Source organism: Bubalus bubalis, chromosome 20, assembly GCF_019923935.1.
Source record: "Bubalus bubalis isolate 160015118507 breed Murrah chromosome 20, NDDB_SH_1, whole genome shotgun sequence".
In the NCBI taxonomy this organism is placed as follows: Eukaryota; Metazoa; Chordata; class Mammalia; order Artiodactyla; family Bovidae; genus Bubalus; species Bubalus bubalis.
The window spans coordinates 15471260-15496434 of record NC_059176.1 but is presented as its reverse complement, the minus strand read 5'-3'; the positions used below and the strand labels follow the sequence as shown (position 1 = coordinate 15496434).

At 35.0% G+C, this 25175-nt stretch overlaps 1 protein-coding gene and 1 non-coding gene across 5 annotated transcripts in view; both read left to right on the top strand.

Moving 5' to 3' along the window:
- The window catches only part of PRPF39 (pre-mRNA processing factor 39), a 35269-nt gene extending 10289 nt beyond the window's left edge, over positions 1-24980 (top strand). The window contains exons 1-14 of one of the 4 annotated variants that reach the window (XM_044933183.2): positions 3544-3567; positions 4434-4813; positions 4917-5079; positions 5208-5326; positions 8341-8508; positions 13648-13813; positions 14264-14371; positions 15998-16162; positions 16475-16601; positions 16971-17239; positions 18105-18289; positions 23149-23223; positions 23455-23575; positions 24250-24980. In XM_044933183.2, coding sequence (XP_044789118.1) covers positions 4993-5079; positions 5208-5326; positions 8341-8508; positions 13648-13813; positions 14264-14371; positions 15998-16162; positions 16475-16601; positions 16971-17239; positions 18105-18289; positions 23149-23223; positions 23455-23575; positions 24250-24306 — 1647 coding nt within the window. In that variant the 5' untranslated portion in view covers positions 3544-3567; positions 4434-4813; positions 4917-4992 and the 3' untranslated portion in view covers positions 24307-24980. Of the gene's footprint in view, positions 1-3220; positions 3568-4431; positions 4814-4916; positions 5080-5207; positions 5327-8340; positions 8509-13647; positions 13814-14263; positions 14372-15997; positions 16163-16474; positions 16602-16970; positions 17240-18104; positions 18290-23148; positions 23224-23454; positions 23576-24249 lie in introns of those variants that run through there. The other 3 variants (XM_025270906.2, XM_006072768.3, XM_025270907.2) reach the window with 3 other exon arrangements.
- LOC112581026 lies at positions 17317-17402 on the top strand. Its single transcript, XR_003105475.1, has one exon. It is a non-coding gene; the product is annotated as a small nucleolar RNA SNORD127 (small nucleolar RNA).
- Positions 24981-25175: the final 195 nt, after the last annotated feature.

Here is a 25175-nt window from a genome sequence, read left to right as displayed (position 1 = left end):
TGATTGTTTATTATTTTTTCTCAAATTCCACTTGTTCTGCCCTGCTTACTTTCATTTCATTTTCCCAATGCAGGCCCTCTTCATTCTGATCAATCTTATCTCCTTGTCTTGGAACCAATCCTAATTTCCATCTTCTTATCTGTTAATAAGAAAGGTTGTTCTGTCAAGTCAAGTGGTCTATTTCCTATTTTGAAATAATTTATAATTCTTTTTCTACCCACTCCAGTACTCTTGTCTGGAAAATTCCATGGACTGAGAGGCTCCTCAGAACCTGGTAGGCTACAGTCCATGGGGTTGCAAAGAGTCGGACATGACTGAGCGAATTCACTTTTCAAAGTGAAGACTAAATTCTGTTTCGTAAAGTTTTGCTAGATGCCTATGGTTTTCAATAGATTTCCTAAAATTTTGACTTGTTTCATTTGAAATTTTATATAATTGTTTTGCTTGATTTTAATCTCTTTTCAACTAGTTCATAAGCCTTAGAATGAAAACTATCTGTGTATTCTCTACAAGGAATGTAGTATATTGCTGGATATGCCATCGAGTAGTGGAAACTTTTTGTCCGCACCCAACCTCTCCCAACTTCCCTTTGTCTTCACCCCTTCTCTACCTCCTTTTAAAAAAAATATTCCCCAGAGTTAACGTGGCTATAACTAATTCTTTCAGTGGCATTCAGCCTCAGATTCATTTGATTTAACATTTTAAATTTATCCTTTTTTTGGGAAAAATTTTTCTTCATACTGCATTTTGAAATAAATTTTAAGTTTATCCTTTTATTGGGAAAAATTTTGCTTCATACTGCATTTTGAAATGTAGTATAATAATACTGCATTTTAAAATCTGGAGTTCAAATCTCCATGACAGTCTAAAAGATGCCCTCCATACACACAAAAAATATATGGATAATATGGACTGAGGATGTGAAATAGCATTTAAGAAAAAAAAGAAAATAGAAATTCAACCTCCTTGTAGTTAAAGAAATGCAGATCAAAATGAGGTACTACTTTCTGTTTTTCATTTTTAATCAGATGAAAAAAATTAAGTTTCTTTGATACCTAGTGCTAACGAGGAGAGATGGAAAAATGAACATTCTCATGCATTGTTTGTGGGTTAGTTAGGAATGTACTTTTCTGCAAGTAATAGAAAAACCCATCTATTGATAATAGTTTAAACAAATAGGGACTTACTTTCTCTTGCAGTATAAAGTTGGCATGTTAGCAGTTTGATGATGTCAGGGCTGGCATTTCTTCATTTTTCTGGCCAGTCCTTTTGACTTTGTTAATATAGGTTGTTTCAGATATGTTCACATTCAAGGTAAGAATAAAGTGGTAGAGCTTACACTATTTGCTGACTATCCTTTTTATCAAAAAAGCAACATCTTTACAAGAGCTCTGCAGCAGATGTCTTTTTCAGTCTCATGCTGCTGCTGCTGCTGCTGCTAAGTTGCTTCAATCATGTCCTACTCTGTGTGACCCCGTAGATGGCAGCCCACCAGGCTCCCCCGTCCCTGGGATTCTCCAGGCAAGAACACTGGAGTGGGTTGCCATTTCCTTCTCCAGTGCATGAAAGTGAAAAGTGAAAGTGAAGTCGCTCAGTCGTGTCCGACTCTTAGCGACCCCATGGACTGCAGCCTACCAGACTCCTCAGTCCATGGGATTTTCCAGGCAAGAGTACTGGAGTGGGTTGCCATTGCCTTCTCTGAATCCTTACATGGGGTTAGGTATATTGCTACTCTGAACAAAAACAAGCATCAGCCCAAAATATTAGTTGGGTTAATATTAACACCAACTAATATTTTTAGTATATTTTATTTGGTATATATTCTTACAGATCTGTGTAGCATCTATATAATAATATGTAGTAGATATCACAGGTGCACATATTTCTTTTACTATTTCATTGTACAGATATGGCATTTATTAAAACAATGTACTTAATACATTGTCTCTTCACTGTAATACAGTGTTCCAGGGAATGCTTTTAATCATACGCTTTTTGTCTGATTATTTATCTAACATAAAATATGCACAAATCCCATTTGGTATATTTTCCATGAATGTCCTCCAGATACATCTTTTTAATTGTTGCCAATTTGATATCTCATTGTTTTAATTCACATCTTTATTAGTAAAGCTACAATCCTTTCATATGTTTATTGGTCACTTGGATTTCTTTCTTTGAATTACTACCTTTAAAGCCTTAATCCTCTTTTAAATTGTATTGTACTGTGTTAACTACTTATGTATTCGGAATGTAGTTTAGGAGTAAATCAATTTTATGGTCTGTTCAGTTTTGAGAGTAATCCATAATTTTAAAAAAAGACATGCCCTATAATTTAATGAATCAGTTTCCATTTAAACTGTTAGTGGAAGAGATGAAGTGAATTATGAAAAAATAATAATTCTTTATTATTTTATGGCTTTAACTGTAAGATGACTTAATTTTAAAGATTTTACGAAGTAATTATCCAGGTGGTAAAACTTGCATAAGTACAGTTTTTTGTGCTTTTTTTCGTTGTTCTGTTGGCTGCCTGGCTTATGGGACCTAAGTTCCCCAACCAGGGATCAAACCCAGGGCCCTGGCAGTGAGAGCACCAAGTCCTGAATCACTGTGTCACCAGGGAATTCTCTTATAAATATGTTTTTAATAATGTGTATTCACTTTAAAAGTCACTCTCTAATTTTTTTAAATAATATATGTCTTCTATAATAAAATCTTCTAGAATTAAAAATTTCAACAGTATTAACCTTCTCTTTTCTAAAAATCTGCCTTAAGCTATGTTATGCGTTTCCCTCTGGAACATTTATGTCCATTACCACAGTTTGTTTTATTAGTTTTACCTTTAGCCTCCAGGACAGATATTAAAAATATTGCTGTTTGCCAGGATTGGTATCAGGATAGAATTCAGACATTAAATTTTAGATTCTTAGCTGCGAAGCATTGAATTCAATGCTTCTTTAGGGAGCTAGCACAATATTCAGTTGTTTTATAGATTAAAGAACTAGTTTTTGCTCAGTCAACAATAAAGTGGCAGAATTTTGGAAAATTTATGTTATAGAATTTAACTTATAATGTAAAAACTACTAAACCTGAGTATCAGACTTACAGGAGAGCTCAAGAATCAAGTTAATATATTCTTTTAATAGCTAACAGGCTTTTAAAAGATGGCTTTGATAATGCCAAATAAACATTTGGAAGATGTTTCTCTTTGTTTCCACAGATCATTAACTGAAGGCGAAATAAACAGCTATGCAAAACTCTCACATGGATGAGTACAGAAATTCCAGTAATGGCAGCATAGGCAGCAGTTCAGAGGCACTGGTAGAGCAGTCTGCTGATTTTAGTACGGAGATTATGAATGTTACAGAAATGGAGCAGTCACCCGATGGATCTCCTAATGTGAACACAACTACAGAAGAAAATGAAATAGCAAGTACTGTGGACCTTCCAGTGACAGAAACAGAAGCAAATTTCCCTCCAGAATATGAAAAGTTTTGGAAAACTGTAGAAAGTAATCCTCAGGATTTTACAGGCTGGGTATATTTGCTTCAGTATGTAGAACAGGAGGTTAGTAATTATTTCACTGGGATTAGATTAAACAACTAATATCAGACTAAGCCATATTGTTTTGTAATTAAAGTTGCCTCTTTTATGATTTTCAGATTAAGTTGAATAAATGATATTATTTTAGCTTCAAAAAATAGCTTTCGTGGCATTTGTACATTATAGAGAGTATTATAATCAAATTCTAATGTTTGTAAAGACTGGTGTGTGTATGTATGTGTGTATAAAATTGCTAAAATAAAATATTACCCTGCTGTTTGACAGAACTAGTTCCTTCTGTTTCAAAGCTGTTGAGTGAATAGTTTTTAAGCCTGCCGTTTATTTTATTTGAGATAATACAGGCATACCTCATTTTATTGCGCTTTACTTTATTGAACTTCATAGATACTACATTTTTCACAAATTAAAGGTTTGTGGCAATCCTGCATTGAGAAGGTCTGTTGGTGCTATTTTTCCAACAGTGTTTGCTCCCTTCCTGTTTTGTTCACGTTTGATATTTTTTGCCATATTTCAGACTTTTTATTATTTGTTATAGTCACCTGTGATCAGTGGTATTTCATATTACTGTTTTATAATTGTTTTGGCAATTTGTAGCAATAAAGTATTTTAAAATTAAGGTATATACGTTGCTTTTTTTAGACATAATGCTATTGCGTACTTAGACTGCAGTAGAATATAAACAATTTTTATGTGCACTTGGAAACAAAACAATTGTATGACCTGCTTTATTGTGATACACATTTTATAGCAGTGGTCTGAAATCAAACCCGCAGTTCTTCTGAGGTATGCCTGTATGTTAGAAGGAATAATAAATGCTTTTGTGACAGAAATTTTCAAGAGGTTTAAACACTTTGTTTTATTTTCATCAGAATCACTTGATGGCTGCCAGGAAAGCATTTGACAAATTTTTCATACACTATCCGTATTGCTATGGTTATTGGAAAAAGTATGCAGACCTTGAAAAGCGACATGACAACATTAAACAATCAGATGAGGTGCGTACATTACTGAATAAAATTATCTCCATTAGGTACTGTAAGCCAAATAATAACAAAGCAAAGACTTTTTTTTTTGGCTGGCAGTACCTACGATTTATGGTCAAACAATTTTACAGGGTATTTTATTTGCATTTGTCACTCTTGTGGCATTTGTAGCTAATATTTTCTCTCTTTGTTGGCAGGTGCGTTAAACCTCTACAGTTTGTCAAGCTTTGCAGTGCAAGCCTCTGTATTACACTGCAGCTTAACAAGTAGGGCAGGGCTTTTCTCTCACTTACATTTATTTCTCATTTTCCAAACAATATAGTTGGTTTGCTAGTCACATTTGCTACGTCTTATTGCATTTTTGGTCAGACGCTGTCATTGATGCTCTAATGGGTCTGTGCCCTATGGTCTGTAACCCAAAGCCTGCCCACACAGCCCGGTCAGAATGCAGGGACTGCTGCGCTTTGAAGATCAAGACTCTGCACGTGGGGATCAGAACATTGCCATGTTCTATCCAACCTCCACCCAAATGGTAATGGTAGATTATTTAAACAAAATTCCAGTAATTAGTATTTCTAAGGTTCACCGGATAACACAGTGTTGCCTCTCTGTTAAGACATAATTAAATATTTGAAGTACAGTTTGTTGTTTTCTTCTTAGGTGTATCGCCGGGGGCTTCAGGCAATACCTCTGAGTGTTGACCTTTGGATACACTATATAAACTTCTTAAAAGAAACACTGGACCCTGGTGATCCTGAGACAAACAGTACTGTAAGAGGGTATGTGAAACTTAAGTATTTAAAGATATAAATAAGTCAGGTATTCTGATATTGATAATAGAACTACTATCGATACTAAACTGAAAGTATAACTTTTATATACTTCTTTTTCACTGTAAAAATACCCTAGTAAACTTATGCATGATTATTAAAAAATGTACATAATACAGTTCCTCCACCATTCCATACGCTGTTTTCTTATGTCTCCAGTCCGTCTCCCCTCATGGTAAATGACTTGGTGTTTATTCTTTCAGATACATATAGATATACATATATCTGTGTGTATATCTATTATACATATTTGTCTTTGTTTTTTTAATTAACAATGTTCTAGACTTTCTCCCTACCATTTTTTAACCTTACAGTATCAAGGTACTGTATTTTATTTAACCAAATCTTTATAGGAAATAGTGCTGTAGTGAATATCTCTTAGAACTCAGTATTTATGTAGAGCACTATAGAAATGGAACTTGTATCAAAGGAAATACACAGCTACATTTATCAAATGTTCCTTTAAAAGTGGTACCAGTTTTAAACTCTCATAGTGTATGAGGGTAGTCATTTTCCCAGTCATGGCATATTTTTTTTTTAAACCTCCTGTAGTGTTTCATCATCTCAATTCACCTATCTCTAGGTTTCTTGATTTACGTGTCTTGGTTTACCGTCTTTTCTTTTCAGATGCTGTCTATATAAGCCATTTTCACATTGCCTATTTATATGATTATTTTACTTCTGAATTATCCTTTGAATTATAGGAATTTAAAATGTATTTTTGGTTTTTATTTTTATCAAAGTATGTGCATATAGTTTAGACAGTTAATGTTAAACTACTTGTAACAAAAAGTGGTCCCTCCACCTCTCTTCAGATATTTTAGCTGTTTCTTCTATTATTTTCCAACATGTTGATAGCAATAGCACTGTACTGCTTTCTGCTTCTCTTTCACTAGCTGTAGACATTATCATTCTGTTACAGTATATGAGAATTTTTAGTTCATTTATACCCTGTCTTCCCATTCCTCATCTTTCCTATATGGATAGGTTTCATAGCTTTTTGTTTTTCCTGTGATTACCCCTTTTCTTACCTCTGCCTCTTTTTCTGTTTGCCTGGCTTTCTTGGAACACTTAAAATTTTCTACCCCTTCCAATAGCTACTTTCAGTAGTCAATACGACTCACTTTCCACAATTACAATTGCTATCTATGTAAGTTATTTTTTTGAAAGTAAAAAACATACATGTATCGTGTTATTCTACTTAATCTGAGAATTAGAGAATTATGTTCTGAGATCTGTAAATTCTACCCTGGCCCCTTGGAGGTACCCTCCTGGGACCCCCTCTTCTGTAATCTGCACTGGTGGTCCTATTCGGATTCTTTTGTGTAGCAGCTGTTTACAGGTTTCCTCATTATCATCATCCTAGGAGATGTCTTTACCTTCTAAGTTCTGTTTATTAGTTTATTAATTAGATTCTGTTCTTTCTTGATTCTTGCATACCTTTAGAGGAGTGAATTCCATAACTTCCTGATAAAGGATGCTTGGAATGAAAAAAAATTTTTTGAACCTGTATATCTGAAACACCCAATTGATGAATCCCGTGAGGTATAGAATTTTGAGTTGAAAGTAATACCTCCTTAGGGCCTTAAAGCATTTTTCCGTTGAGTATTTTTATCATGTAGAGGTGTTTGTTTTTTTTCTTAACATGGTTTAATTTTCAGTCTTTTATTAGTTTCTGAGTTTTGTGCCTGTCTTGACAAGGGTATATAAATCTTGGGTTTTCTACTAATTCTTTTTGTAGACTTTTTTTTTCTGTCCCTCATTTATCTGATACTTAGTTTGTACCTTTTGTGAGACAGATTAACCTTAGTTTGTGTCTTCTATGAATCAGAGATTAACATTTTTTTTTCTCCCATTTGTTAAACAGTCTGTCTTTTCTTCATTGGCTTATTTTTTTGTGTATGGATTTAAAATACCGATACTTTTTTATCATATTCTAAATTCTCAAAAATATATGGGTTTATTTTCTTGAGAACTGTTTTATTAATCCATTTTGATGATACTGAGCCAGTGTCGTGCCTTTAATTTCTATAGCTTCCTTGTTTCCTTTGAGACCTTTCAGGAAAATGCCTGCTTCTTTATCCTTTTAGAAAAATATTTTGTATTTTTATGTGTTAGATGAATGTTAGAATTTGTTTTCTCTGTTCCACCTAATTCTTAGTGCTTTGATTGGGATTCTGTTTAGTTTTAGATTAATTTAGGTAGTATAGTTCTATACTGTTAAAAATCCCTCTTGATTATAATATTTATTTTGAAAATATGTATCTAAAATTTTATCCCATTGAGGTATCAAATCCTGTAATTAAAATTGCTTACAGAAATCTCTTGAAATGAGCGTAAATATTTTTAAATAAATGACTTTTTAGTAAACATTAATTGTGGAATTTTAGAATCAGGAGAGAATTTTGAGTTTTAAAGTATATGTATATTTCTCATTACCCAAAGAGGCAGCTGGACCCCCTCATTGGAGAGTTGTTTTGTCAGACAACTGTTTCTTAAGATAAATATTGTCACTTTGTCTTTTGCCCTAGAGGAATCTATTCAACGGACATTTCAAGTTTAACGAGTATTTTAGTGTCTGCTCTGTCACTCTTATATGTTTGTAGTGTAATTTGCATTGCACATTTATGGCATATAAAATAATATACAGCTACATAAAAGTACATTTATCTATTCCCTTTATATTTTCCCTTTTTTTAAGCAGCTGTCATATGCACTTGTCTATTATTCCTTCTTTTAATCTATACTTGTAAAGTTGCATGTAATTTTGAATTTAACATTATCTGCTAAAATTTAGAAATATTTTGTTTTTAAAAATGAGGTATAATTGACATACAAATTATATTAATTTCAAATGTATGACTTACTGATTTGATGTTTGTATATATTGAAAAATGCAGAAATAATATATTTAAAGTGATTTTATCTTGGAAAGATAACATAGAGGTAATTTAATTTTTCAGAACGTTTGAGCATGCTGTTCTAGCTGCAGGAACAGATTTCCGATCGGACAGACTGTGGGAAATGTATATAAACTGGGAAAATGAACAGGGAAACCTGAGAGAAGTTACAGCTATTTATGATCGTATTCTTGGTATTCCGACACAGCTATATAGTCATCATTTTCAGAGGTGGGTGGAAAAATCAGATCATTAAAATTTTTTTGTGATAACTCAGGTAATTAATTTCTAATATTAAGGATGGTAATTCTCTTGAAATGTAAGAGTCTATTAGATGCAAACAAATGTATTTTGCTCAATAATCAATTTATATGCACTTTAAAATTTTGACATTTTTGATATAGTTTATGAACTTCACTGGTTTTAGATATAAGGTTCCCTTGATCTGTTTTATAGATGAGGAAACAGCAGGACTTTTCTCTTGCAGGATATTTCAGAGTAGTGAAAATAATCTAAGCTTTATTATTATGGTTAACTCAGTATATAGCACATAATAGAAGCTTATTTGAAATGTAATAAATTACTCAAGGTACATTCTTGTGATTCATATAGCATCTTATGTCCAAAACAGTGACGAACGTATTTTTTGTAGTTAAATCCTGTTTATATTCAAACAATCAAAAATTATTTCAGTTTAATTTTCTACTACGATAATCTGTTACGATTGGTATCATTTCATTTTAATGAGTGCTGTATGAAACAACTCTTTCTGTGTACTGTGATTTGCATATTCTGTTTCTAATGTGTTCAATTATCCTACTGATACAGTCTCAGTCTTTCTGAACAAGAAAGTATGAGGACTGTGTTGATAAATGTTTGCTCTTCTAACCTGCCATATTGTCTGTACTTTTGTCATAATTTTTATAACTAGGATTGTGGTAGAACCTGTAAACTTAGGTACTTTTTAAGTAAGTGATTTTCTGAAATTTTCTTCACTAAAAAGTAGAAAACTTAATGAAGCATTTGTAGATAACTATGGATCAATTTGCTAAATCTCTGCAGACCCACGTTAGAAATAGGAAACATGGGTCTGAATGTGCTGTTTTCTTTTTTTTTTTTTTTTTTTCATGAAATTTAGAGGAGGTGTGCCGGTTTCTAGGGTTTAAATGACCTAGGGAGATACTTGCTGAAAGAGATTAACACAAGGATTGGCATCTGGAAATTCTTGGTCAAATTTTAAAAGTTAAATATTTTTAATTTTTTTTAAACCTTTAAAAAAAGATTTTAAGTCTTCTGGGACAAAGCAGATTCCTTTCATAAATCAATCTAAAGTATAGGTAAAATCTATGATTATAATTTTATTGTTGGTGAATGAGAAAAAATAACACTAAGAAGCAGTTATACAGACAGTATTCTGAGTGCCTTATAACTTCTAATCCTCACAATAAACCATGGAGGTATCATACTGTTATTTTCTACATTTTATGAAAGTAGAGGTAAAGAAAGATTAAAATATTTGCATAAGATCACAGAGTTAGTAAGTGCTTGGAAGCTGATTGGAACCTAGACAGTGTCGCCCCAAAGTTCTTGGTGTAGTTTTCTAAATCTTTTTTTTTTTTTTTTTAATGACTATTTCACTGGGTTCTTAAAATGCATGTGTACTTATAATAGAGATGTAGCGGGTTGCATTTTTACATACTACTTTTTAATCTAGTATTTTTCACTTAATGGAGAACCACTTTCCTTAGGTGTATACCAGATTGATAAATAATATTTGTATCAGTAAATCTTATAGTTTATATAAATAAACTAATTCCCTTGACTAACTGCTTTAAGAAAAACTGCTGAAATAGTTTCTTCTGTCAAATACACTTCCCCTGTCTAATTTATTTAGCACTTGCTGTGTACCAGATCATATGCATTTAATTTGAAGGAATAAAGGCCTACAGAAGATATGTGTGCATTGACTTGGCCCTTAAGTTACTCATAAGTGTAGAAGAGGAAGCATGTTCTAAAAGAAGTATTCTGAGTGCTGTAATACAAATACTTCTATTGTGTAGGCTTGTATATTGGATATACACTGAACATTATCTCTAAGAAAACATCTAATTTAAAATCCCCCTAGCATGAATACTTTTATGGTATGATCTAACTCCTCAGGCTCAGTCCCTGGTAGTTCGTAAGCTCTAGACAAACGTAAGTAAGTACTGATAATTTCCCAACGGGCAATGTTGATTTATACTTTTATGATTGTAATACCTTTTCCACTTTTCATTTATCTGGTGAGCTCATTCCTCAGGACCCATATAGCTTAATGTTTTCTCTATGACACTTTTTCCAGTTCACCTAAACAGAACTGTCTTATCATTTGTACCAGCACTCTACCTACATTTATTTCATTTTTCTTAGGACTAATAACACTCCTTTGAATTTACGTCTCCTGTATCCTCTACATGTTGTCATTTTCGGAGGCTTTTTAATTCTTTTTATCATTGGATAACCCCCTAATGCTGGAAAGGATTGAGGGCAGGAGGAGAAGGGGGGGGCAGAGGATGAGATGGTTGGGATGGCATCACTGACTCAGTGGACATGAGCGTGAGCAGACGCCAGGAGATAGTGAAGGATAGGGAAGCCTGGCGTGCTGCAGTGTGTGGGGTCACAAAGAGTCAGACACAACTTAGTGACTGAAAAATACTCATCCTTAATACATAGGAAAACAGTTCCATATGTATTAGGCACTCAGCCATTCTATTAATAGAGTGAATAAATTAGCTTTATAGTAGAAAAAGTATTATGCATATGTTATCACCATGTAAAAGAAGTTTCTAATATAACATGGCAACTGTTTTAAAGTTTATTTTCAGTTTTACCTCATTTCAAGTTTGTATCTTGACAATTTTTAATGTTAATATATGAGAATTGAATGTTTATTTTCGTACTACACATTTGAGAAGTTACTTCCTCATTTAAAATTTTTTTTAAATAAGGCAATCTATATTTTTTTCCTCCTGGTGATAAAATATATCAAGTTAAGTCTCTGTATTCGTTGATTTTGCAAAATTTAAATTAATTCCCAATGTTATTTGCATATATTTGTAAAAGTTTTTTTTTTTTTTTTTTTTTTTTTGCCGTACCTCATGGCATGCAGCATCTTAGTTCTCTGACCAGGGATCATACCTATGGCCCCTGCATTAGAAGTGCAGAGTCTTAACCCATGGATTGCCAGGGTGGTCCCTATGGAAGTTTTAAAATCCATGAAAATCCAGGTGTCAGTAGCCTAAATTAGTTTTAAAAAACTTAGGGGAAATCCATAAGTTATGGTACATGTGCAACCATCTCTGAGACTTAAGTTGAAGATGCAGTCCTGGGTCAGAGGCTAGGTAATAATATGAAAGACTTCATGGAGACTGGATTTTAGTCTGAATGCAGGGTAATAAACATTGAAGTGATTTTGGGGATGAGGATGGGATATGATCCTGTTTAATATTTTTTCATGTTTATTTTTTAATAACATTTTTGATAGCAGTATTGAGGTGGGAGTGGGAGGAAATGAGATCAGGACACAGGTTTTTGTTTATTTTGGTAAATAATGAGGGCATGGAGCCATATTTAGAAGGTAGACTAAATTGGACCTGGTATCCAGTGGAGTGTAAGAAATAAGGTAGGTGGAAGAGATTGGGAAACTTAGCGGTTGACAATACCAAGATTAGAATTGCCTGAGGGTGTTGATTTGTGGATTAAAGTGACACACTTGAAGACATGTTGTATATAAGGTTCCAATTTAAGATGGTGTAGATATTTTAGCTCCTCAGCTTTGTGTTTTTGATTAAAATTTGTATGTGTGTGTGTATATATAAACTAGTATGTGTAGATAAATTAAATTACATGTTTTTCAAAACAGTTTTTGCTTAAAATCTGTATTTCTTTATGCAGAGTGTTGACAAGTGAATCTGAAATTTAGGGGAAAGGTTTGGGCTTTCCTGATGGCTCAAATGGTAAAGAATCTGCCTGCAATGTAGGAGACCCAGGTTTGATCCCTGAGTTGGGAAGATCCCCTGGATAAGGGAATGGCTTCCCACTCCAGTATTCTTGCCTGGAGAATTCCATGGACAGAAGAGCCTGATGGGCTATAGTCACAAAAAGTCGGACACACAAAGATCCCAGCTGAGCGAATAACATTTTTTTTCACTTTAGGCGTAAGCTGGAGAAGGCAATGGCACCCCACTCCAGTACTCTTGCCTGGAAAATCCCATGGATGGAGGAGCCTGGTAGGTAGGCTGCAGTCCATAGGGTCGCTAAGAATCGGACACGACTGAGCGACTTCACTTTCACTTTTCACTTTCATGCATTGGAGAAGGAAATGGCAACCCACTCCCTTGTTCTTGCCTGGAGAATCCCAGGGACGGGGGAGCCTGTTGGGCTGCCGTCTATGGGGTCGCACAGAGTTGGACACGACTGAAGCGACTTAGCAGCAGCAGCAGCATAGTTGTAAAAGTCATCATAATATGCTTATTATTTCAAGCTATATTAATAAGATTGGCCAGAAAGTATATAAAAACATTAGACAACTAAATGCAGAGCAGAATCCTTGGGCATACTAGTATTTAGGGGCAGACTGTAGTGGGGACCCGTCAAAGGAGATCAAGGAACAGTCAGAGACTTGGAGGAAAACCAGGAAGGTAGTAACTCAGAGCCAACAAGTATCCATTTAATTTTTCTTACATAGGGTACTTGGTGACTTTAATTAGGGCAGTTTCGTTGGAGTATTTGACATAGACACGTGAATTCAGGAGTAATTGGGAGGTAAGTTCCAAAGGAACTGCAAAATTTATTGAACATTTATAAGTAATCATTTATTATTTAGATATGGATTGCTATATTTAAATTTACAGATGAGAAAACTAACATTAGAAAAGGGATAAACTTCCTTTAAGTCAAATAATTAGTAATGGACAAAAGTAGGATTTCAGTGTATGACTTGGCTTCATCGTTCCATTGCAAAGGCAGGAAGGAAATGAAGATGTCTGTAGATTGTTTTATCAAGTGGTAGGTTACTACTTGGAGAAGGAAATGGCAACCCACTCCAGTGTTCTTGCCTGGAGAATCCCAGGGACGGCGGGCCCCGGTGGGCTTCCATCTATGGGGTCGCACAGAGTCGGACACAACTGAAGTGACTTAGCAGCAGCAGCCGCAGCAGCAGCAGGTTATTTCTATAGAGAAGGAGGAAAAAAGGTGTGGGGTTGTTTGGTGTTGTTTTGTTTTGTTTAAGTCAGAGTTCCTTTGAAAGAATAATGTGTAAGTAGAAATGTAATGTGGGATCTAAAGTTATGCTTCATATATAGAGCTTGTATTTTTATTGTCTTTCATTAGATTTAAAGACCATGTTCAGAATAATTTGCCTAGAGATCTTCTAACTGGTGAACAGTTTATTCAGCTAAGAAGGGAATTAGCGTCTGTAAATGGGCATAGTGGTGATGATGGTCCTCCTGGTGATGATCTTCCATCAGGAATAGAAGACATAACTGACCCAGCAAAGGTAACCAGACTTACTAAAAAAAAAAAAATTTCCATGTGTGAGAAACTATAGACTTTATGTCCCTTGACTGCATGTGTGGTATGATTTGTAGCTCTTGTAAAATTAATTTCTAATTAAGGCAGGTAGGAATTCTTTAGCTAGTATAGTTTAAATATAGATTTAAAGCACATGATCTGTTTTACTAAGAGACACCTGAAACTAAATTAGTGTAAAAGGGTAATTTCTCCTATGTTGTGATGTACTAGACTTGTTGTTTTTTTTAAGGCATATAAGAAAGTGGTTTATTATGAAAATCTGTTACTAATTTCAGTATAATTAATTGTACTTTGCACATAATTGATAACAGAAACCCATCACTAAGATTAAAGTGTGGATAGTACTTAAATGTAAACAGTGATATTTTAAAATTTTAGTATATAACTTACATGTTTAATTTTTTTTCTTCCCAAGCTTATTACAGAAATAGAAAATATGAGACATAGAATCATTGAAATTCATCAAGAAATGTTTAATTATAATGAGCATGAAGTCAGTAAAAGGTGGACATTTGAAGAAGGTGTAAGTGTTTTGCTTTTTTGTTGTTGTCATTAATAGGCTTCAAAATACAGATAGGAATAATGTATTTTTCTTTTAGTTTTGGGTGATGTCTCTGCTTTTTATTTTTGCTTGTTTAAGTAATGTTTGTTGCATTTATGGCTGCCATTATCAATTTTCCATTATCAACTTTAGAAATATTGAATTCAGATTTTATTTGAATTTCAAGTTACCTGTTTAATCTGAACCATTTTATTACAATTCAGTTTCTAAAATCAACTTCATTGAGTCATTTTATGTAATATAACAAAATGTACCTATTTTAAGTAGAGTAAAATGAAGGCTTTTATTTCTTTATGCATTTATTGAGATGCAATTCACATGCCATATACTTATAGTGTACACTTAAGTAGTTAATATATTCACAGATATGTATGTACAGTTAATTTTAGAACATTTAATGAATGTTAATTTTAGGACATTTTCATCATTCTTGAAAAACTCTTTAGCTTTTACCCCTCACCTGCTTACTCCTCCATACTCCCAACTCTAAGGTACCACTAACCTACTTCAATTCTTATAGATTTCCCTGTTCTGGCCTTTTATATGAATGGAATCATGTAGTATGTGTTGTTTTTTTTGAGATTGGCTAGTTAAATGACATTTGACAAGCATTGTGATTAGCTCAACAGTCAGCATATAGGACTATCCTGTCACCTCAAAAGGTCCCCATTTCAAGTCAGTAACCACCTGACTCTTAGCCCCAGGCAACTGCTTATTTACCTTACTTTTTTTTTTTTTTTAAATATTCAGTTTTTTTTTTTTAGATTCCACATATAGGTGATAGGACGTAATATTTGTCTTTATCATTCTGACTTACTTCACTAAGTATGATAGTCTAGTTGCATCTGTGTTGCAGAAAATGGCATTATTTCATTCTTTTTTATGGCTGAGTAGTATTCCATTTGGAGAAGGCAGTGGCACCCCACTCCAGTACTCTCGCCTGGAAAATCCCATGGACGGAGGATCCTGGTGGGCTGCAGTCCATGGGGTCGCGAAGAGTCGGACACGACTGAGCGACTTCACTTTCACTTTTCACTTCCACGCATTGGAGAAGGAAATGGCAACCCACTCCAGTATTCTTGCCTGGAGAATCCCAGGGATCGGGGAGCCTGGTGGGCTGCCGTCTACGGGGTCGCAGAGTTGGACATGACTGAAGCGACTTAGCAGCAGCAGCAGCAGTATTCCATTGGGGGTGGGTGTAGTATTCCATTGGTGGGGGGTGGTGTGTGTGTGTATACCACATCACCTTTATCCATTCATCTGTGATGGACACTGATCTGCTTTCCATTACTGTTGTATAATTGTTCAGTTCTAAAATACTCAGCAAAGAATAAAATTTTCTGAACATAAAATTGTGTAGTTCTGTTAAAATGACTGGATAATTGGAAAATAATTTTGTTCTTTCAATTTATAAAACCTAAGTAATTAAAGGGATTTTAACTTTAAAAGTCTTTTTCATCATGAGATATGGTGATTAAAATTTTCTGGTTCATTATTATATTTATAATTTAAACAATTTGCATTACTATAGTAATGTATGTTTTGGTGGTAGTTTACTTTCATTGTTATGCCATGCTTTTATTACAGATTAAAAGACCATATTTTCATGTGAAACCATTGGAAAAGGCACAACTGAAAAACTGGAAAGAATACTTAGAATTTGAAATTGAAAACGGGACTCATGAACGAGTTGTAGTTCTCTTTGAAAGATGTGTCATATCATGTGCCCTCTATGAGGAGTTTTGGATTAAGGTAAGAAAATTATATGGTCTGAAACTTGAATATATTATAAACATTGATCTAGTGACTAACCTTTTTTGTACTTCTGTTGAATGTTGTTCATATAACTATATCTGTTGCATTAGGAGATGGTCTGCTTGCAACCAGATTTGACTGCTGCATATGCCAACCTCGTTGCCTCTCCGTCCTTCCTTACAGAAACTAGTCTAGTGGTTCAATAAAGGTGCTGAATGGGTTTAAAAATAGAATTTTATCGTTCTGTCACATATTTAATGACTTGTTCAACTGTAAATTATTCAGTATTTCCTCTGTTTCTGTATGTAGTATGCCAAGTACATGGAAAATCATAGCATTGAAGGAGTGAGGCATGTCTTCAGCAGAGCTTGCACTATTCATCTCCCAAAGAAACCCATGGTGCATATGCTTTGGGCAGCTTTTGAGGAACAGCAGGGTAAGAATGAGGAAATTCAGTTGATATGTTGGGATTTAAGTTACTTTGGGATAAAGATATAAGAATTGAGTCTTGGGAAGTGGTGTAAAGCAAAGGTCAGGTAAACTATTTTCTTTTTTCTATAAAGGGCCAGATAGTAAATGTTTTGGCTTAGCAAGCCATATGGTCTCTTTCCTAACAACTCTGCCATGGTAGCCTCAAAATAGCCATAGAAAATACATAGACAAATGAGCATGGCTATTTTCCATTAAAAAAAAAAAATGATCAGATGGCTGGATTTAGCCTGTGGGCTGTTATTTGCCAATACTTGGCATAAAGGATATTTCGTAAGTTGAATCAAAAGCATAAACATTTAATTACTATTTCTAGGTAATATTAATGAAGCCAGGAATATCTTGAGAACATTTGAAGAATGTGTTCTAGGATTGGCAATGGTTCGTTTGAGAAGAGTAAGTTTAGAACGACGTCATGGAAATATGGAAGAAGCTGAACGTTTGCTTCAGGAAGCCATTAAGAATGCCAAATCAAATAATGAATCATCATTTTATGCTATCAAACTAGCCCGACATCTTTTCAAAATACAAAAAAACCTTCCAAAATCAAGAAAGGTGCTTTTGGAAGCTATTGAAAGAGACAAAGTATGTATTTGTGTTTTTATAGAGTATCTTCCATTAAAAAAAAAAAAAAATGGGTCTTTCTTGGTTGTTTTTCATTTTGGCAACTATGATGAAAGATTTGGTCTGTATGTAATATATTTTATTACTAAGTGAAGACAACAGTCCCTCTAAACTGATGTTGCCATTCTTTCAAACAGTTTTCACATTATTATGCATTAAAACGTTGAGAAAATTAACATTATGGAATTAAAAGTATGGCTAGTATTGTGACATTTTCCATTTTCTCCACATTCAGTAGATTAGAGGGCCTGGGAGAAACTATAAACAAAGGCATGGCAGTTGCCTATATTGTAGCACATGTAGCAGTGAGATTATTCTCCTCTTATGTAAAATATATAAAGTATTTCCTTTTATATATCAGTTAATGCCAAAAGACAGTGCCTTAGAAATTTCTCATTTTTTAGATTTTCGGCAAATACCGTGTCTGTTTAGGACCCAGTTATAACAGGTTTGCTTTTAGCTGCAGTTGAGGATGGTTATCTGTGGTTGTGAAGATTCAGATTACTGGGGCATGTAGAGATCATTTTTTAGTGTTTTACTTCATATTTGTTGTGGTAGGTCAAGCACACTAAACAGGATATACGATTTTAATTTATTGGCATTTAACAATGTGCATAGTTTAGAAGATTCTATCTACTAATGTGTGTGTGTGGTTTTTTTACCTGTTTATATGTATGTTGAAAATATTTAACATGAGTTACATGTAATAAATTTTAAATATTGAATTTTTCAAGTTAAGACATGAAAATTAAGGCATTTTAAATATCTGTGGTCTAATCAGAATATCTTAGAAATATATGATTAATTGGTACTGCTTTTTACACAGGAGAACACAAAATTATACCTCAATTTACTTGAAATGGAGTATAGTGGTGACCTCAAACAAAATGAAGACAATATCCTAAATTGTTTTGACAAAGCTATACATGGTTCATTACCTATTAAAATGAGAATTACATTTTCTCAGAGAAAAGTGGAATTTCTTGAAGATTTTGGTTCAGATGTTAATAAGTAAGATCTTAATTATATATTATCTATTTGAATAGTAAAAGAACATTGACTATTTTGGATGGGACTTTAATGATGAGTACAAAGTAGTATATTGTTAAATTTTAAATGTTTCCTAGGTTCTTTTTTTCCTTAGGTATATTTGGGGGTAAATTCAATTTTGCAAACATTTATGTGCTTAATAAGAGGACGTATGGTTTGTCTTTCCTTCAGAACTATTTTCAGAATCTTAGCGTGGTGATTTTAAACAGTGAGCAGATGAGAGAAGGCAGGAAGCAGGAATTCTGTGAGAAAGGAAGTGAGTGAAGGAGTGAACCCTGAAACACAGAAACATTTAATATATAGGTCACCAAGGCTGTATGTGGTTAATCTGGAATAGGAATGCAATCTCAGATTGGAGAAGAGTGAGTGTAGTGCCAAGATCATGCCTAATGACCTAATCTTCATGCATTGTAAAAAGCTAAAAGATAAGGGTGGTAAGAGTTCCCCCTAGGGAAAAGTACAAGTTTTAAGATTTAAATTTGCAAAATAGAGAGTAGAAATACGGATGAGAACATTGCCGCCATTCCTTTCTTACCTAATTCTAGTATAAAAATAACCTAATAAATACCCGAATTCCTGTTAGGCAAGTGTGTAAACATTTTTGATGGCTGAGTAAGATTTTAATTAAACTAAAAACATTTAACATGAGTTACCTTTTATACAGTTGTATATATGTGCTTGGCATATTAAATGTTTTATAATTACCTAATGCGAAACATGTTGACAGTCTATAATGAGGGGAAGAGGTACTGTTCTCTTTATAGACCAAGAGGCTAAAGAGAAATTTGGCAGTTTTTCCAGGGTCACTTAGCTATTACTTTGTGCAGCTGGGATTAAAACCTACTTCAGGGCCTATGTTCTTAACCACCTTATGTGGTAGTTAAGAAGATACCTATATGTGTTCTTTTGTTTTTCACTGAAGAAAGTATACGAAAGAAATGGCATATGTAATTCCATCTCTTAATCTAGGTGGATGGTATGGTGATACATGTATGTATGTGAGGTAGTGTGTAACTATTAAGAAGGCTGTGCTCTCTTTGGAACAGAAGCGATTTGGCAACTTTCACAGAAGAGGTGGGATTTCATTTAGTTGTTACTGGATTCTGATAAGCTTTGTTCAGTCACTCAGTAGTGTCTGACTCTTTGCGACCCCATGGACTGCAGCACACCAGGCCTCCCTCTCCACCATCTCCTGCAGTTTGCACAAACTCATGTCCATTGAATCAGTGATGCCATCCAACCATCTCGTCCTCTGTCATCCCCTTCTCCTCCTGCCTTCTATCTTTCCCAGCATCAGAGTCTTTTCCAATGAGTCAGCCCTTCACATCAGGTGGCCAAAGCACTGAAGCTTCAGCATCAGTCCTTCCAGTGAATATTCAGGGCTGATTTCCTTTAAGATGGACTGGTTTGATCCCCTTGCAGTCCAGGGGACTCTCAAGAGTCTTCTCCAACACCACAGTTTGAAAGCATCAATTCTTCAGTGCTTAGCTGACAAACTAAGGAGAGGCTATAAGTGGTGAAAGCAAATGAAAGTTCATGTAAAAGTAACGTCTTTTACATTGGATTGGAGGGTCTCATGAAGCAGTGAAAACTTGATGCTAAATGTGCTGTCTTAAAAGCTAGACTGAGTTCAGAGCACATGTGGTACATGGTTGACAGTAGGAAGCTGTTAAGAGTTTTGACTGAGATGAAATGACATATTTAAATTTGGCAGTAATATACAGACAAATCTGAGATGCCAGTTAGGCCCTTGCGATTAGAGTTGTGGAGGGTCTGAGTATCGGGTCTGTTGTATTTGAAATTTAAAAAAGGGAAATGTTATGGGAAATGAGCTGCTTAGATATTTAGATATCACTGTAATGAATAATTAATGTTCAAATCAGACAAATATAGGCTTAAATCCTAGCTCTTAATGTTTTGTATTCCTCAGTATCCAGATTCTCTCAAATGAATATTGAGTCTCTTGTTGCCAACCCACAAGTTGTTAAACATCTTAAGGAAATTGTGTGTGTGTGTGTTACACGCTCAGATCAGTTCAGTCACTCAGTGCTGTCCAACTCTTTGCAACCCCATGCACTGCAGCACACCAGGCCTCCCTGTCTTATCACCAACTCCCAGAGTTTACTCAAACTCACATCCATTGAGTTGGTGATGCTGTCCAACCATCTCATCCTCTTGTCGTCCCCTTCTACTGCCTTCAATCTTTCCCAGCATCAGGATCTTTTCAAATGAGTCAGTTCTTCGTATCAGGTGGCCAAAGGATTGGGGTTTCAGCTTCAGCATCAGTCCTTCCAGTGAATATTCAGGACTGATTTCCTTTAGGATGGACTGGTTGGATCTCCTTGCAGTCCAAGGGACTCAAGAATCGTCTCCAACACCATAGTTCAAAAGCGTCAATTCTTCAGCACTCAGCTTTCTTTATGGTCCAGCTCTCAAATCCATACATACCTACTGGGAAAATCATAACTTTGACTAGACGAAACTTTGTTGGCAAAGTAATGAATGTCTCTGCTCTTTAATATGCTGTCTAGGTTGGTCATAACTTTTCTTCCAAGGAGCAAGAGTCTTTTAATTTCATGACTGCAGTCACTTAAGTGATTTTGGAGCCCAAGAAAATAAAATCTCTGTTTCTACTGTTTCCCCATCTATTTGCCATGAAGTGATGGGACTAGATGCCATGATCTTAGTTTTCTGAATGTTGCGTTTTAAGCCAACTTTTTCACTGTCTTTCACTTTCATCAAGAGGCTTTCTACTTCTTCTCTTTCTGCCATAAGTGTTGTGTCATTTGCATATCTGAGGTTATTGATATTTCTCCCAGCAGTCTTGATTGCAGCTGTGCTTCATCCAGTCCACCATTTCACATGATGTACTCTGCAAATAAGTTAAATAAGCAGGGTGACAGTATACAGCCTTGATGTACTCCTTTCCCGATTTGGAACCAGTCTGTTGCTCCGTGTCCAGTTTTAACTGTTGCTTCTTGGCCTGCATACAGATTGCTCAAGAGGCAGGTCAGGTGTGGTCTGGTATTCCCATCTCTCTAAGAATTTTCCACAGTTTGTTGTGATCCACACAGTCAAAGGCTTTGGCATAGTCAATAAAGCAGAAGTAGATGTTTTTCTGGAACTCTCTTGCTTTTTCGATGATCCATCAGGTGTTGGCAATTTGATATCTTGTTCTTTCTGCCTTTTCTAAATCCAGCTTGAACATCTGGAAGTTCACAGTTCACGTACTGTTGAAGCCTCGCTTGGAGAATTTTGAGCATTACTTTACTAGTGTGTGAGATGAGTGCAATTGTGCGGTAGTTTGAACATTCTTTGGCATTGCCTTTCGTTGGGATTATAATGAAACTGACCTTTCCAGTCCTGTGGCCACTGCTGAGTTTTCCAAATTTGCTGGCATATAGAGTGCAGCACTTTCACAGCATCATCTTTTAGGATTTGAAATAGCTCGACTGGAATTCCATCACCTCCACTAGCTTTGTTTGTAGTGATGCTTCCTAAGGCCCACTTGACTTCACATTCCAGGATGTCTGGCTCTAGGTCAGTGATGACACCATCGTGATTATCTGGGTTGTGAAGATCTCTTTTGTATAGTTCTTCTGTGTATTCTTGCCACCTCTTCTTAGTATCTTCTGCTTCTGTTAGGTCCATACCATTCCTATTAGTCACTTAGTCATGTCCAAGTCTTTGTGACCCTTTGGACCATAGTCCACCAGGCTCCCCTGTCCATGAAATTCTCCAGGCACGAATACTGGAGTGGGGTTGCTGTTCCCTTCTCCAAGTGTCATTGGTAATAGCTATTAAATGTGTACATATGCAAGCTGTTGAGGGAAGTTGAACATGTAAATATCAAGTTGAACATGTAAATATCAAGGTCATTTTCAGAGAAATTTTAATCTCTGTGTTCTCTTTCAGAGAAATCTGTGTTCAGGTTTATGATTACCTTAAAAAATAAGGCCATCTTTGTGTTTCTAAGAAATATTTTAAAAGTGATTGCCTGGTGGTCCAGTCTGGGTTAGCAGTCAGTGCTCAAAAAAAGGAAAAAGAAAATTACAAAATCATTGATTTTAAAGTCAGTTTTGCTTCAAGTGACATTGTTTTTGAAGTTGTAAGTTCCAGTTGAAACCTATAATTCATAGCCCATTAAATTTTTTAATTAAAAATTATCTTTTTAATCAATAATAATTATTCTGAAATTTTTAGTTCTCATTCAGTTTATCACATAGCCAAAGTTTAAATATACTTTATCCTAACTGGTGGCAGGTGTCTTCAGTAAGCATTGTTAAATTAGATCTCAGAGGTACACAAATTATAGAACTGTCAGGATTCAAGGTTGTACTAGAAAAAAACAGTGTCAAGGTCACTGTCTTTGTTGTGTGATACAGCTCCTTAGGCCCTTCCCATGTGTTAAAAATAATAAACACACAGGTCTTGATCAGCATCCCCTCAAGCTCTAGCCCACTGTAGTACAGAGAACAGGCACTTTTTCAGTATCAGTCAAAAATCCTGGGACTTACTGTTCTTGTTTTGGGTCATATGATCACCTCTAAACCAGTTATTGGTCAGAGACATCTAGTAAGGTAATTGGCCAGGCCTCTATCTCTGAAGCCTCATTTGAACCACATGGACTGAGAAGGAAAGTGCAAGGCAAGCAAATAGAAAAGGTAGTTAGGGCTAGGTTTGTCTGCTTGCTTGTTTTTTCTTCTAAACAATGTTCATTTCTACTTGCTTTTGTTTCCGAGTGGAAGTAACTTGAAAACCTAAAAGTTTTAAGTTCAGCTTCTGTGTATTCCAGTGGATTGTTTCTCCTTCCCTCACAGGCTTTTGAATGCTTATGATGAACATCAAACACTCCTAAAAGAGCAGGATTCTTTAAAAAGAAAAGCAGAAAACGGGTATGTAACTTCCTGCTGAATCAGGAAAGGAAGCTTAAAAGAACACAGTTCATAGTGGAAATCCCTTTGAAAGTAATTGTTACCTTTATATTGTAATTTGTTTCATGATTTGAAATCATATGAAACAGTGTGCCCAAGAACTTCAGATTTGTACAAAGGTGACATTCGTCCATTTGTTAAAGTATTTATCTATGGGAGTTTTGAAAGTTTCCATTTTGATCTTTTATTTAGATCAGAAGAACCAGAGGAAAAGAAAGCACACACAGAAGATACAACTTCGTCATCTACACAGATGATTGATGGTGATTTGCAGGCAAATCAAGCTGCATATAATTATAGTGCCTGGTATCAGGTAATTTTACATAATTATAATTGATTTTTTTTTTTTGGTTAATAGATGTTACTAGAAAGGCAATGGCACCCCACTCCAGTCCTCTTGCCTGGAAAATCCCATGGACGGAGGAGCCTGGTAGGCTGCAGTCCATGGGGTCGCTAAGAGTCGGACACAACTGAGCGACTTCACTTTCACTTTTCACTTTAATGCATTAGAGAAGGAAATGGCAACCCACTCCAGTGTTCTTGCCTGGAGAATCCCAGGGACGGGGTAGCCTGGAAGGCTGCAGTCCATGGGGTCGCTAAGAGTCAGACACGACTGAGCGACTTCACTTTCACACATTGGAGAAGGAAATGGCAACCCACTCCAGTGTTCTTGCCTGGAGAATCCCAGGGACAATGGAGCCTGGTGGGCTGCCGTCTATGGGGTCGCACAGAGTTGGACACGACTGAAGCAACTTAGCATAGAAATTATATATATATAAATTAGGATAGTCTCTTTCCTTTTTTGGGGGAAGAAAAAACCTCTTTACTTTTGATCTGTGTGTAAATACATTGTCTTTTTAAGACTTGGAATTTCAGCAGTGAACACATGCTTGTTTTCTTTAAATAGAAACCTGCTTTAATTAAATTTTTATATATGGAACTCAGTCATAGCTCTTGTATGCTGATACGTTTGCTTTTTCTTTTCAGTACAATTATCAGACTCCTTGGAATTATGGACAATATTATCCTCCTCCTCCAACCTGATAAGAAAATCAAGTATCAGATGGAGTGTGTGAAAAGTATGTTTTTTTTAATGAGGGATGTAAACATAGTGCAAGCTTGTTGTATTTGATGACTTGTCTTCCCTGTTTCTGTGTAACATGATTTGTTTAGTAATAGGGGAAAATGTCACTTAGTAGCTTACCACAGATACTATTTCCTACCATTTATAAAATTTACTTTTTATTGGAGAACTATTTTTTTGATTTTTTTGCATTAAGTGGTCTAGAATTCTTTTGCAATGCATTTGCAACAGAGTTTTGTAGCCTTAAGGGTAGGAAAAAAACTGACTGCAAATCATGTCAGTGTAGTATAAGATTTTGAAAACACATAAGGGCTGGTTATTAAGGATTTACCTCCTCTTTAAAAAAAATGGATTTTTAACCTTTGCTGACAAGATACTGTCTGTGTTTTGATTATCCTTGTGAATTTGGATCTAACAGCAGAAACAATGCCTGTTAAAATATTGTCTTGGAATAGAGATAATAAATGAGGAAATGGAATGTTTGCATCCCTTTGAAAAAATGAAAATCATATCAAAACTATGTTGTTTCAGGAGACTTTGTATTTGGAATATTCATGTTAAACTTGTGAACAAGCTTTCGTTTTGATCAAACTGATCATCTTCATTTTTGTAATAAAACTGAAGACTCATCCAATAATTGTTATGGATTTACTGGAGGGGGGGAATCATCACGCTTAGTGGTTTGTTTTAATATTAAATTTATAATCACCATGATTCTGAAGTATACTTCTCTTGAATTCAGTTATTACCTTCTTGACAGAATTTCTTAAGTTTTGTAGCCTTTTGCTTCTTCTCAATCTCTATGCTTTTGCCTGCCTTATACAGAAAT